Source organism: Sorex araneus, chromosome 3 (genome assembly GCF_027595985.1).
Source record: "Sorex araneus isolate mSorAra2 chromosome 3, mSorAra2.pri, whole genome shotgun sequence".
Taxonomy (NCBI): Eukaryota; Metazoa; Chordata; class Mammalia; order Eulipotyphla; family Soricidae; genus Sorex; species Sorex araneus.
In genome coordinates, this window is record NC_073304.1 from 12,060,161 (window position 1) to 12,073,925 (window position 13,765).

Genomic DNA, 13,765 nt, shown 5'->3' on the forward strand with positions numbered 1-13,765 from the left:
TCTTTTGATACTCAGCCTGGTCTTTGTCCCCGGGCCGGAGCCTCTCTGCTCCCAGGAGGTCTGGGCCTGGAAATTCTGCATCTGAGTGTTTTTCCAGGCTGGGCTCCTCAGACAGGGCCTGTGTCTCGGTGGCCTGCCTGCCTCTGGGCGAGTTCAGGTTCCAGACAGTGTTTTTCCAAGGTCCGTTACCAGCCGCCCCCTCTCTCTCTGCCTGCAACACTTGGATGCCTCGGTGGACCCGAGGCTGCGGCTGCTTTTCCTATTATGAATAATCGCTGCATCCTGGTGTGCTCACACCTCCGCCTTCTCACGTTTCGTCTCCTTGGGGTGTGTAGACAGCCGCAGTGGAACTGCCGCGTGGTTGCTGTTGTGTGGGGAACCGTGGTGCTTACCCCGTCAGGTGGTGTCTCGGTTCTCGTGTCTACGTCTGAGGGTTTTTTGGTTTGGTTTGTTTTTTGTCAGTGCTCGGGGGTTACCCAAAGCTCTGCGCTCTGGAGTCACTCTTGGCAGGGCGCAGGGGCCCATCTGAGGTGCCAGAAATTGAATCCGGAGAATCTGGCCCCATCAGCACGGATCCAGAAGGTCCCTTTGCGCTGTCCGAGGGTGGCCAGTGGGGGGTGATGGCCTGTGTGTGTGTGTGTGTGTGTGTGTGTGTGTGTGTGTGTGTGTGTGTGTGTGTGTGTGTGTGTGTGTGTGTGAATCTGACCCTGTCAGCACAGATCCAGAAGGTCCCTTTGCACTGTTCGAGGGTGGCCAATGGGGGATGATGGTGTGTGTGTGTGTGTGTGTGTGTGAATCTGACCCGTTCAGCACGGATCCAGAAGGTCCCTTTGCACTGTGTATGTGTGTGTGTGAATCTGACCCCGTCAGCGTCAGCACGGATCCAGATGATCCCTTTGCACTGTGTGTGTGTGTGTGTGTGTGTGTGAATCTGACCCCATCAGCTTCAGCACGGATCCAGAAGGTCCCTTTGCACTGTCCGAGGGTGGCCAATGGGGGGTGGGGAGGTGGGCTGTAAAGAGCTCTTTGGGGGGGCTGTTTTTGGGACCTATTGCTTAGGCTTACTCCTGGCTCTGTGCTCAAGGATCATGCTCAGCAGTGCTCAGGGGACCCTGTGGAAGGACAAAGATTGAACCCAGGTTTGACCGCACGCCAGGCAAGAAGGAATGGTTGGGAGCTAGAAGGTACAGTTCAAGTCCCCTCTGGGGCCGGTCCCCTGAGGCACACTCAGGTTTATCTGCTCACCCAGAGAAAGTAAGGATTAGGCTGGGGGGGCTGGGTGGAGGTGCAGGGAGGGTAAAGGCAGGACCTTTGTCCTTGCCTGGGCAAGTTTGCTCTTTCTAATCCCGCTCTCTGGCCGGTTTCCAAACAGGTTTGGGTTCTCACCATGGAGAGGCTCAGGGGATACGAAGCTGTTTCCTCTGTCAGGACTCCTTTGGGAAAGTTGAATTTATGTCCAAGTCCTCTGGGAAAGGACACAGGCTACTCCGGAGAGGAAGCTAGAACCCTTCGGCCTGGAATTTAACTCCAGGAACAGCTGCTGGCTTTCCTCAACTCCACCATTTAATTGTGATTAGTTGGTTGATTTGCATCTAAAAGGAGTAGGGTGGGTTTTTTTTTTCCCCCTCTTATCAACACCATTGAGTTGGGAACCAGTGTGCTCCATTTATATAGACTGGCCCATTTTTACCAGGCCCATTAAGCAGTAAAAGTAAATGTGGGTGTTTTACAAATGCAAATATATCATGCAAATAATGTACTTTATGCTGAATGATGGCTTGGTTTTCATATGTAAAATTAGAAACTGTGTAGCACAAAGATAATGATAAACACCTTTGCATCTGTTCATAAGATGTATCCTGAGCTGTACGCTTGCATCGAAAATTGGAGCCGAGACTTCATACCATTTCTTCCGTAGATCCAAACGTGCATCCCATATTATCTAAAATACACATGTACTTATCCAGTTATTTATATATTCCTAAGTAATCAAGAAAGCATAGAAAAGACTATTCCCAGTTACCTAACCCATTACTTACCATCAATGAGGAGATTCGTCATTTTCTTTCCATTTTTAACGCTTTTATCTATGATTGTAGTGGAAGACATACTACTGTATATCTTTGCTCCTTTGTAAGAGACTTAATTATGCCTGAGTTCTTTTTTTTTATTCCCCCCTCCCCCCCCAATCCTGAAGGTTTGAAATAATTCTTTTTGATGAGGTGGACAGCATTGTGGCTGTCCTGCGAAGTCCCTTAGTGGAATAAGAACGTTCATCTTCTGTGTGAGGTGAACTTGGCCAGGCTCCAGGAGAGGGTGGGGAGGTGGGGGGGGGTGTCCTTGATTTAGTCTCTATACATGGAGGGTTGGTTCTTAGAAAGGAAAGAACGAACACGCGCACGAGCACACACACACACACACACACACACACACACACTCACACCCTATGGAAAATGAAATGATGCTGGAAGAACACCCAGCAGATGCTCGGTTTGGTATGTCATAGCTGGGATGGGTGCTTCGATTCTTGTCCTCAAGCTGTCAATGGAAAGCGAGAAACTAGGGGCTGGAGCGATAGCACAGCGGGGAGGGCGTTTGCCTTGCATGCGGCTGACCCGGGTTCAATCCCCAGCATCCCATATGGTCTCCCGAGCACCGCCAGTAGAAATTCCTGAGTGCAGAGCCAGAAGTAACCCCTGTGCATCACTGGGTGTGACCCCCCATCCTCCCCAAAATAAAGAAGAAAAAAAGGAAGAAAGCAAGGAACTGGAGGGCAAATGGCAGAATTCGGGAGACTTTTTTTCTATATCATTTTCTTTTATTGCTTTATAAACAATTTTTTAAATGATGAAAGGGCCCTGATTTACAAAGTTACTGATAGTTGTATTTTAGCCATACAATAATCCAGCACCAGTCCCTCCATCAGTGTCAGCTTCCCTCCGCCAGTGTTCCCAGATTCCCTCCTGACCCCAACCCCACTCCCTGCCAGCCCCCCGCATGTCAACTGGACAGGCACATTACGGAGTTTCAGGGGATGCTGCCTGCATCTCATGTTTTCAGTTCTGTTGCTGAATCTATGATTTGGATCCCTGGCTCCACCCCTCGCCCGTATCACTGGTACAACTGAAGCCCCGATGCCTGCTCGCCCCTTACTTCCCATTCTCTTCTTCCGCCCTTGATTTCTTCCTTTCTTCCTTTCTTTGTCTCCTCTCGAAGCTCCGGGGTCCAGGATGACCGAAGCCTCCCCCTTTTCGTTACAGTACATTTTCTCTTCCGGTATGCTATATTCCACATACGTGAGATCACCCTGTGTGTTTGTCTGTTTTCTGGCATCCTTCCCTCGGCACACTATCTTCCGGTTCCAACCAGGTGGCAGCAAAATGCATGGAAAGACTTTATTTAGGGAGAGGGAAAGGAAGGTGGGGACGCTCTCAGCTTATGGGAGGGGTCTCTGAAAGCAGGATTCCAAAGAAAGGCCGGAGTCTTGCCCGCTTATGCCTTTTCAGCAAAGGTGAGTGGGTGAGTGTCTCTCCATCCAGAGTACGGGCCATTAACACGGGGGGAGCGTGCTGAGAAGATTGTCTCCTGGTGTGGGGGCCTGCAGGGCGAGCGGGCACCCCCTGCGCCTCGTTGGGGCCATTGTGACCTTCCGTGCCTGGTGACTCCTTTGCTTAGCAATCTCTGACCCCCCCTAACCTCACCCTTTCCGGTCCCCTTGGGCCTGTATCTCCAGCACACCAGATCTTGTCTTCAGGCGACGGCTGAGGATGCAGAGATGATTCTCTCCCAGTGTCCACTTTGGGCCTAGGTCATCCAGCTTCTCGGGCACCACCCTGCCACCCTTGTGACATTCCTTTCTTCAGGGCTATCTTCCTCATCTCGCCCTGCCCGTCCCTCTAACGTCCCTAATCTCGCCCATCCCGTGTTCCTTTCCGGTCCGTCACAGGCACTCCGGGTCTTTGCCAGAGGCCGCCTCCCCGCTCACAGTGTGGGGGCCCGGGTGAGGAAGGTGGGACACCGGCCAGCTGACCTAGAGGGGACAGGGCTGGCACAGCAGAATGACTGGAGCTGGGGGGAGGGGCGGTGTCTGTCACCGCGGTGCATTAAGAGGAGGCTGTGAGAATCATTAAGGAGATTTCTATCCTAGAGAGACTTTCCTTATCTAAACCACAGGATTTACCTGACCTCGGTTGCCCACATTTACTCGGTCCCTGGCGTCTACTCAGTTTTCAGCCAAATCAAGGTCAGGATAAAGAGGAGATTTGGAGGGAAGTAAGCTGGATATTCAGGCTCCTGCAGTAATACTCAATTATTGGATTCTCTGGCAGCTCCGAGTCCGCTGTAATGAAGTCCTCAGTTTTTAAAAAATATCTTTAGAAATCAGGTGATTCCATATTGGCAACAGCCAGCTTGCTATTTCCTGCTTTCTTATAAAAAAAAAAATAAGATGGTCAAATCCCCGGGAGCTGGCTGGAGTTGTTAAAAGATAATCTTAAGCATTTTAATGCGCATTATTCTTCATGCAACTTGGAGCCGGGAAAAGCCTCAAAAACAGAACCAGAACTGGAACCCGAAGGAAGAGAAGTCACCTGGCTGTCAGCGTTCCGCCGGGCAGCTCTGCTGGACACTCTGCAGCCCCGGGGCCATGTGCGGGCCCGTGGGGCGCAGGGCTGCCCCGGCCCCGGCCAAGAGTTTCCAAGCCCAGATGTGCCACATACACGCCACGAGGGCACGGACGCGTCTGTGCAGGATGTCTGTGTGTCCAGCATCATTGCAGGCATGATAGTGGTGCTCACAGCTGTTGACAGCATGGCCTCGTCCCGGCCTGTGACCGGGGAAGCACTCAGGGCATGGCCTGTCCGATTCCTCAGCCCCGGGTGTGCACGTCTGCCACTGACACAAGTACCCGCCAGCTCCACTGGCCTGTTCGTGCTGAGGCGGGGGGGTGAAGGGTGGGGGAAGCTGTGCTGACCATTAGGCTGTCTGCACGGTCCTTCGGCAGAAGGAACCTGCCCTGGGCGTAGTCATCGTTTCGACTGTTTTCTGGTCTTGGTCTCAGCGGCTCTTGTTTTTTTTTGTGTGTGTGTTTGTTTGGGGTTTTTTTTTTTTTTTTGGCTTTTGGGTCACACCCTGCGATGCACAGGGGTCACTCCTGGCTCTGCACTCAGGAATTACTCCTGGCGGTGCTCGGGGGACCATATGGGATGCTGGGATTTGAACCTGGGTCGTCCGCGTGCAAGGCAAATGACCTACCCGCTGTGCTATCTCTCCAGCCCCCTCGACTGTTTTCTGGTCTTGATCTCAGCGGCTCTTGATGGTGCAGAGTCTGCCTCCTGCCCGGAGGCTCTTGGGTCAGGACTGGCGTGGCCGCCAGCTGACTCAGAGGGTGTCGTGAAGTGTAGAATGCCCTTCTCTGGGCGCAGGACAGGGGCTTCGGGACCCGGCGCTCTCTTGTTGTCTTGCGTCTCTGGGGTAGGACCAGAAGCGGGGTAGCAGGAGAGCTGCGACATGCTTGTAGGAGGCAGAGTAATTGAAGACTGGCCTTACGGTGTGGCCGGCAGGCGTGGGGAGTTTAGCACGGTCCTGCCCGTTTGGCAAGGATCGGGCGGTGGGGTGGTGGCTTTGCTTTTGTGAAGGGCAGGGGACCGTAGGAAACGTCAGCGGCCTGCAGACACTGGCAGTAGCCTGTCCCGTGCCACATAAAGACAGAAAAGGTTGTCTGTCTGGGTCAGCCACCCTCCCGTGGTGCCGGGCTGTGAGACGGGAGCTCGAGCTGGCCCTCGTGTTCACTCGCCCATGACTGCGGTGCCCCGGAGGCCCCAGGGTTAAGACGGGCACCGGCTGGTGTGTGCGCCCTGGCTGGTCTTGCCCTGGGAACTGAGACGCCTGTGGAGATCCAATTCGCCTCGTGGTCTGACAGAGAGGCGTTTGGGGGGCGGGGGGAGAGATAGGGCGAGGTGCTTGCATTACGCACAGTAACTGGGGCTCAGTCTCTCCCCTCCCCCCTCCTCCTGGTCCCCTGGGCTCCACACCAAGAGTGATGCCTGAGCACAGAGCCAGGAGCAAGCCCTGAGCAGCTCTGGGTGTGACCCCCCCCCCACAAAGAAACAGTTTTCAAAACAGGCTCTTTGGGGGGAGAGTAAGGAGGTGGGGAGCAGGTGGGAAAGCGTTCAGAAGCCGGCATGCGGGTGAGGCGGCCGTCGGGGCCAGCGTGCCCTGAGCCAGAGGCGGGCTCTCACTCACCTCTCTCTCCTCTCTCTTCTCTCGCAGCACACCAGGGCCCCCCATCTGGCCGGGCAGTACCTTCTTCAAGAGGAACGGAGCCCTGCTACAAGGTAGGCCTCTCGAGGCCCCTGGGGGAGGCCGCGCCTGCTGGGGAGCGGCTGTTCTCTGTGGGTCGGGTCTGCTCCGGCATTTACCCATTTCTACCTTGCTCATCCCGGCTCCCCGGGCCGGGCCGGGCTGGGGGAGGCCGGGGCTGCCTCTCGGCGCTGCTGTTCTGGAAGTGTTTGGTTTGCTCGGGCGAAGATCAAGTCACAGGACGGGTGGTTGGGAGGCTGGCCGGCCGCAGCAAGGCTAGTGGTGGCCCAGGGTGGGGCAGAGCACGCGGTGTCCACGCTGGGACCCTTGGGCGTGCTCCCTGCCCCCTGCCCCCCCCGACACGCGGACGCTTTGGATCCGTGGACGTGAGCGATGTTCCTGGCGTGCGGGCGTGTGCTTGGCCGTCCCCTAATGACCATGTTTCTGGAAAGGGGACCGTGGCTGGCTCTGGGGCTCAGTCCCCCTCTCGTGACGCCGGGAGCAGGGGGTGGGAGGGTCTTTCCTCTGTTGCTTAGCCAGAGGACCTGCGCCAGTGCTTGCAGAACTCAGACTATTTTTCATCTCACATTGGCCACGAATAAGTGTCTGGGCTGATGCGCCCAAGCGAGGGGTTAAAGCGACGATCAGGTGCGCTTGGTACTTGCAGAACTTAACATCCAGTTCTCTGGTCCTGTTTTGGAGACGTGCCCCGCGGACAGGCTGTGACTGGCCGACCCCCAGGGGCCTCCCTGTGTCCTGTTCTCTCAGGCTCTCTTGGCACAGGCAGGTGACTTTAGCCGTACCAGGAGCTCGTGTGGGTGCCGGTGCATGCCACTGGCGGCTCACACTTACACGTGGCTTAATTTGCACGAGGTGCAGCGCCAGCATTCTCAGCGTGTTTCAGCAGGGCAGGGTTTGGAGAGAGGAACTCCAGTGCCTTTGGGTCGGGGTAGGGCTCTGAGAGACAGTACAGGGGCTATAAGCACTTGCCTTGTATGCTGCCAACCCCGGTTCGGTTCTTTTCCCAGCACCACACGGATCCCCGAGCACTGCTGGGAAAAAGACCCCGAGCACCAGCCAGCAGTGGCCACTAAACACGGCCTGGTGTGTGTGACCCAGACCCTCCCCTCCTCTCGCTTCCCCCCAGAGACACCAAGGCCGACCCTGTGTGTGGAAGGGAATAGCAATGTGGGGAGGAAAGGAGACCTCAGGCCAGAGATAGTATGGTGGGTACGGAGCTCGCCGTGCACCTGGCCCACCCAGGTTTGATCCCTGGTGTCCCGTATGTCCCTGACCACACCAGGAGTGATTGTGGAGTGCAGAGCCAGGAGTAACCGCCGAGCATCTCTGGGTGTGGCCGTGCTCTGAGCATCGCTGGGTGTGGCTACTCAAAAATAGGATGGAAAGGAGGCATCTATCTTCACATTTCTGGAGCACCTCGAACAGTTGAGGAGGGAGGCCCTCGTCCTTGCCTTGTTGTTTTACAGGCTGTGCAATTGCATATTGTCTCCTAATTGCCTGTGAAATCGGAAACTTGAAGGATTTCTTTGTAGTCTGACTCGGTATAAGTGAAATGTAGACAGACGGGTTTGATTAATTCCAATTTTAATGACCACTGCAGATACCCTAAGTATTTTTTAGAATGGGGAACTTCCGCTCTCAAAAAAACTGAGTATCTCATTCACGAGAGGCCCATTTTGTTCGCCCTTTAGCGAGCATAAGTAGAAACGGATGCTGATGGGGTCCTTTGGTTGTATTTAGTCACATGTTTTTGGATTTGTTTTTCAGTTACTGACATCCGTCTTCTTACTATCTGTGACAGTGATATGAATATCAGTCACGTTTCGAGTTTCAGAAGTAGAATTTTATCTTCTTTATTTTCAGTTTTGGGGCCACACCCAGCTGTGCCCAGGGCTTACCCCTGACTCTGAGCCCAGGGATCACTCCTGGGGGTGCTCAGGGGACCCTATGGGATGCTGGAGATGGAAGCCGAGTTGGCTGTATGGCGACAAGTGGCCTTCCCGCCACTCACTGTCCTATCACTCGGGCCCGTAGAATTTTATCTTCTTGGTGCATTTGGAATTTTATTTCATTAAATTCCACATGGGTAGGATTTGTTTTAAGTATATCTGGGATTGTGTCTATGACGCAAAAACACGGGAGAAAGACCAATAAACTTCCAGAGGGTGAATGATTTCACTGGATGAGCCCATCTCAGGGCTAGTCTCTCCTTCTTCCTGGTAAGGTGAGAGGTCCCAGGCACGAGAGTGAAATCGTTACGCTTGAGGTGCTTGCTGAATTCACTTGCGATTTGCTGCTTAGCCCATGGGTTTTGGGGTACGCTTGGCAATCAGCAGAATTTGGGCCGACTTTAGAAGTGTGGACAGCGGATTTGTTGACTTTGACTCTTCTGTGATGTTTCCTCATTTGCTCCACGCACATACAGTTCTGAAAAGACATTTTTCTGACGAGTCGAGTTATCAAAGGATGCCGTTCTCCCGAGTTAATATTTCCCAGTCCTTGGTGGGTGACCTCCGTCCTCTAGAAGTCACTCACGGCCCTCTGCTGGCATCTAAGCGAGCCAGCTGCCCAGGGCTGCGGGGGGAAGGATTCGGGGATCGGTGGAAGCAGCTCTCGATTGCTGCCAGCTCTTCAACTCTCTTGTCCTTGGTTGGCACTTCTGGAATCGGCACCCAGCCATTTCCTGCTTTTCCTTGTGGCACGTTGGAGAGCCCTTTTCTCAGTAATCCCACTAGGAAAGGTCTCAGCCTCTAGGTTCCAGCCATAGGACTTGGGCCGGCAGATTACGGCCCTATTTTCCAGAGCCCTCAAGGACCCATTTCCCATAAGTAGGGCACAAGGTGGTCACAAGAGTCCACTGGGGCCAGAAGCCCACCTGCATGTAGGTGTCAAGAAACTGTCAAGAGCAAGACTCAGAGAACAGGAGCTTGGGCAGGTAACTGCGGGGTGGAGGGGTCCAGAGGCTGGACACCTAAGGGATGGACGGCTGCAAGCTCAGTCCATGAACATGTTGTTTGGAAGAGACTGATACATGGAGTGGGGGGTGGGGGGTGTGCAGGGACAGTCACTCTGGGGGGAGATTTGACACTTGAGCAAGGTGGTCTAGGGTTGGAGCGAGATAATAAAGGGGCAAAAGCGCTTGCCCTGCATGTGGCAACCTCTAGTCCTGTCCCCGGCCTGCTGGGAGCAGCCTGAAGGCCCCGGGCAGCCCTGGGGTGTCTCTGAGCACCCGCGGCACTGCAGGGCCTCTGCCAGTGCCACATTTTCAGACCCTGGCACTGAACCGAACCGCCTGGTTGCTTCAGAGTCACCAGCACGGGCCCCAGGTCTCTGGAGCTCCACTTTGGAGGTTCATCTGTCTTCTGCCAACTGCCCTTCCTTCCCAAAAGGGAGGGAGGAGGGAGAGACAGAGACAGAGAAAGAAATAGTTGTGGGCATGCAGATGGGACAAGGGCCTGCAGTCAGGGCAGGAATGGGCGTGTGCAAGTGGGCCTGGCACCTCGTGGTTGGCATGGTCCCTGCTGCCTGTTTGCGGGGGAGAATGTGACACAGCGCTACAGAGCATCCGTGGACAGTGGCACCTGGAAGGAGTGGAACAAAGTGACATCAGTGACCGGCGGGGCCCACCCGGGTCCACTGACACTGATTCGACGCGGAGCCATTTTCACGGCCTAGGCCCCATTGTAAGAATTACCCGGAAGTCCTCGAGGGCCCTCCTCAGCCCTCGGGTCTGAGGATAATGGGTGAGATTCGGTCCGGATCACACCGTGTCCGGGCACTTCACGTAATTGGGCGTTTCGTCAATTCACAGTATTTATCTTCAATAGCGCTTCAGCTGCTGGGGACCACTGGAGCGTGTTGGCAGTTTCAGGGACCCGAGGACACTTGTGTAGATGGCACACAGCACCAGGAGGGGCACACGGGTCCACCATCATTAAGAGCGTTCGATTTCTTCACAAGAAGAGAAAAATTTTTGCTTTTCCTGCTCCAACCCCCCAGTTGCTACCCCCATTTAGTACTTCGGATTAAACTCAAGTGCTCGGGGATCACTCCTGGCTGCGCTCTGGGGCGTGTACGTACCTGGAGCCGGGAATCGAACCTGGGTCTGCTGAGTGTAAGGCCAGTGCCTTATCTGGCTGCTGTATCTCTCTAACCCTAATTTTTTTTTCTTTTTTTTCCTTTTTGGGTCACGTCCAGCGATGCTCAGGTGTTCCTTTTGGCTTTGCACTCAGGAATAACTCCTGGAGGTGCTTGGGGGACTCTGTGGGGTGCCGGGAATTGAACCCAGATCTGCTACATGTAAGGCAAATGACCTACCCGTTGTACTAGCGTTTTGGTCCCTGGCCTTGAATTTTTACGGTTAATGAGGCCCCACCTTGCAGACTGCCACCCTCGTCCCTCATCTGACCCTTTATCTGGCCCCTGTTGGTTCACCCTGAGCCCCGTTGTGGCTTCTCTGTCCCTGCTCCCCAGAGAGGCTTCAGCTCTTCTTCCGAGCTCCGCTTCCTTCCGCTCTGCCCTTGGGGTCTCTCTCACCCACAGGCCACAGGACTGCTGGAGTTGGGCCAGGTAGATGCTACTGCCTTTACGATTCTGCACCGTGGCCTTTTACTTCCAGGTCGAGCTTGGAAAGGACCTTCCTGGGCCCCCTGCACTGGACAGCCCCCTGGGCCCCCCAGGTCACTGCCACACACACACACACATAGACACACACACACACACACACACACACACACACACACACACACACCACCCCTTGCAGGTATTTCTTATTGTTCTCCTCACTGTGCAGGGCACAGGGTTTGTTTGATCAAAGCTACCCATTGGCCCTTCTGATCCAATTGGGAACTCACATCCCAGCCTTTCCTGCATCGCTCACCTGCATCCTGCTTTCCCCTCCCCTGCCCCCAGGCCTCTGGCCCCCTGGCCCCCATAGGCCTCCCAGCTGTCCTCCCGTCTGTGTCCGGAGCACGCAGGGGTGGAGTCCTGTCAACTTCAGAACATGGACCATGCGCGGCAGGTTCTTTTCTCCTCGTTCTCGTTGGACAGCCCTGGACAAACCCTTCACGGACTTTTCAGAAACCAAAACGCGAGTAACCACCCACGGCGAAGAACAGACACCCCCCCACACCACCACTGCTTACATCCCATTTTTGCCGACACAGCAAGCTCCCTGCGGGGTGGGGGCAATCTCTCTGGAAGCCGATTGATTCTCATTGCTCGCTCATATCTGGTGGAAAGGCCTGTTTCCGAGCCCTGGGTGACGGTGTGGATGCCTGGCCCCTCGGGGGACTTCTTGTTGGGGTCCTCTCCTTAGGCTGCTGAGGGGAAGGAGGGGAAAGGCTCCTGGTGGCAGTCCCTGTCTGTGCATGGCACATTTACCCTATCCCCAGGGGGTTCCCTCAGGGCTGGTGCGGGGCTTGGTGGTCGGCTAGCGCCCACATCCGACAGCAGCGCCCACAGCAGTCCCTGGTCTGGGGTATCCCGACGCCAGTGAAGTCTTCGGACCCCGGATCATGTGGGCTCTGCCCCCCACTCGTGTGCCCCTGCCTGTCCAGGACTGAGCCGTTCCAACATGGAACGTGCACTCATCACGGACTCGGGCCGGGCTTTATCAGCAGGCTCTGGGGTGCCCTTGGAGGAGACTCGAGACAAATGTCCATAGCGCTTGAGCGAAGGTGCCTTCTGATCCCGAATCCTGGAGGGCTAGAGGAACAAGGGTCAAAGCTCTTGCACGTTGACCTGACAACCCTTGCACCCCCGACAGTGCTCCGAATGCCGCCAGCCATCTGCCCCCGTGCTTTCTTTCCTCAGCCTTCCTCCTCTATCTGGAAAGGGCAGGTTTTGTTGGGGGTTACCCTGGCCCTCCCCCACCCCTCTCTTCCCTACTGGGTTGTAGCCCCCAGGCTCCGGGCTTCTTTCATCCAATTTGCACCACACGCTGACACACGCTGATGCTTTGGTCCAGTTTGCAAAGGAGGCCAAGCCAGAAGCTTCCGTGGCCTCAGGCGCTCCTGGTTCAAAGAGAAAAGGGGATCGCAGAAAGGGAAGCCAATCTGTCCAGTTGCCCCCCAGCCCTGCAAGCCTTCTGTCCCCTCTGCACCTGCTGTGTGTGGGGGTGGAAGGGGGCAGCCCTGTTTTCCTGACCGTTGCCTCTCTGCTCTGATTTATTTTTAAAGATATTGATGGCGCTACAGTAATAAAGATGATCAAGTCGGCTTGAGGTGAATTTAAAGGGATGCTGTTATACTGATCACTCAGAATGTGCTCCTTTGATTTAAAAAAATATATACATACAGGGACTCGGAGAGATACCTTGCACACGGCTGACCTGGATTTGATCCCCAGTATCTCATATGGTCCCCGAGCACGGCCAGGAGTAATTCCAGAGTGCAGAGCCAGGAGTAACCCCTGAGCATCACTGGCTGTATCCAAAAAGCCCCCCCTAAAAAAAGAGATTCATAAGCAGAGAGTTAGGATCACAGATTTAGTTGAAGGCCAATTTATGTAACCATAAGTGCCTCTAGGTGGGGAAATTGCAAACTCATCAGCAAAAACTTTTTCAGTCCTTGCTCAAGAGACAGAGGTAAATCACGGACACTCGAAAACTCCCCGAACAAGTGCAGGCTTCCGTTCCTTGCTGCGTCTCGATAGACAACTCATGTTGGGGAAGGAATAGATTTAGAAATTAAATTCGCAGTTCTATTTAAGGAAATTCTCACTGAAGCCTCGGAACTGAGGAAAACATGTTTGAAAGTTGAGGAAAGCATGTTTGAAAACATTCGAGACCAAGAAGCCAGACCCCTTCCACGGGATGTGAACCAGGCTTGGGAAATTGGAGGGAACAAAAGATCTGTTTAAGCTTAATCTACTGAGGCTCATAGTCGTTCCTCGGAGGTGGGTTTAGAACTGTTCCCGCCCCCCCCCCCTCGGCCACGTTTCTCTGAGTGATGATGGTGTCTGGGTGTCTGGGAAAGCCCGTCAGCTCACCTGGCCATTTTCCACCTTCAGTTTAACCCCTGGTAGCTAGGCATCAACCTTTTGTATAAAAAACACTGAGCAACCACTGCTGCCTCTTAGAGTTTCACGTCTCAGGAGAACGTGTCATCAGTAATTTTTAAGAAGCACTAACAGCATCGCTTTTCTATTAATTAACTCAGACCTGGGCCATTATGTCCCCCTTTCTGAGACAGAGACCTCCATATTTCAGCAGAGAGAGGGGATCTCCGATGTCTCGGATTTGGTCTTTCCAGAGGAGTTGCGGCATTGGAGAGCGGCACGTTCTCTTCATGTTCAGGGTGGATGCACCGTGTACTGTGCCATGCATTGGGATCTTCCCACCTGTTTCTGGGCCCATGAGGCTGCATTCTTTCCCGCCGGCATTTACACCGGGCTTTGCGATTCCCACAGTGTGGTCTGCACCTGTGTTGGGATCCTTTTCTTT

At 54.4% G+C, this 13,765-nt stretch overlaps 1 protein-coding gene across 8 annotated transcripts in view; it reads left to right on the forward strand.

The window, feature by feature from the left end:
- FOXN3 (forkhead box N3) overlaps window positions 1-13,765 on the forward strand; it is a 407,334-nt gene that overhangs the window by 307,022 nt on the left and 86,547 nt on the right. For all 8 annotated transcript variants that reach the window (XM_055133774.1, XM_055133773.1, XM_055133780.1 and 5 more), the window contains one exon: window positions 6,271-6,335. In XM_055133774.1, coding sequence (XP_054989749.1) covers window positions 6,271-6,335 — 65 coding nt within the window. The remainder of the gene's footprint in view (window positions 1-6,270; window positions 6,336-13,765) is intronic.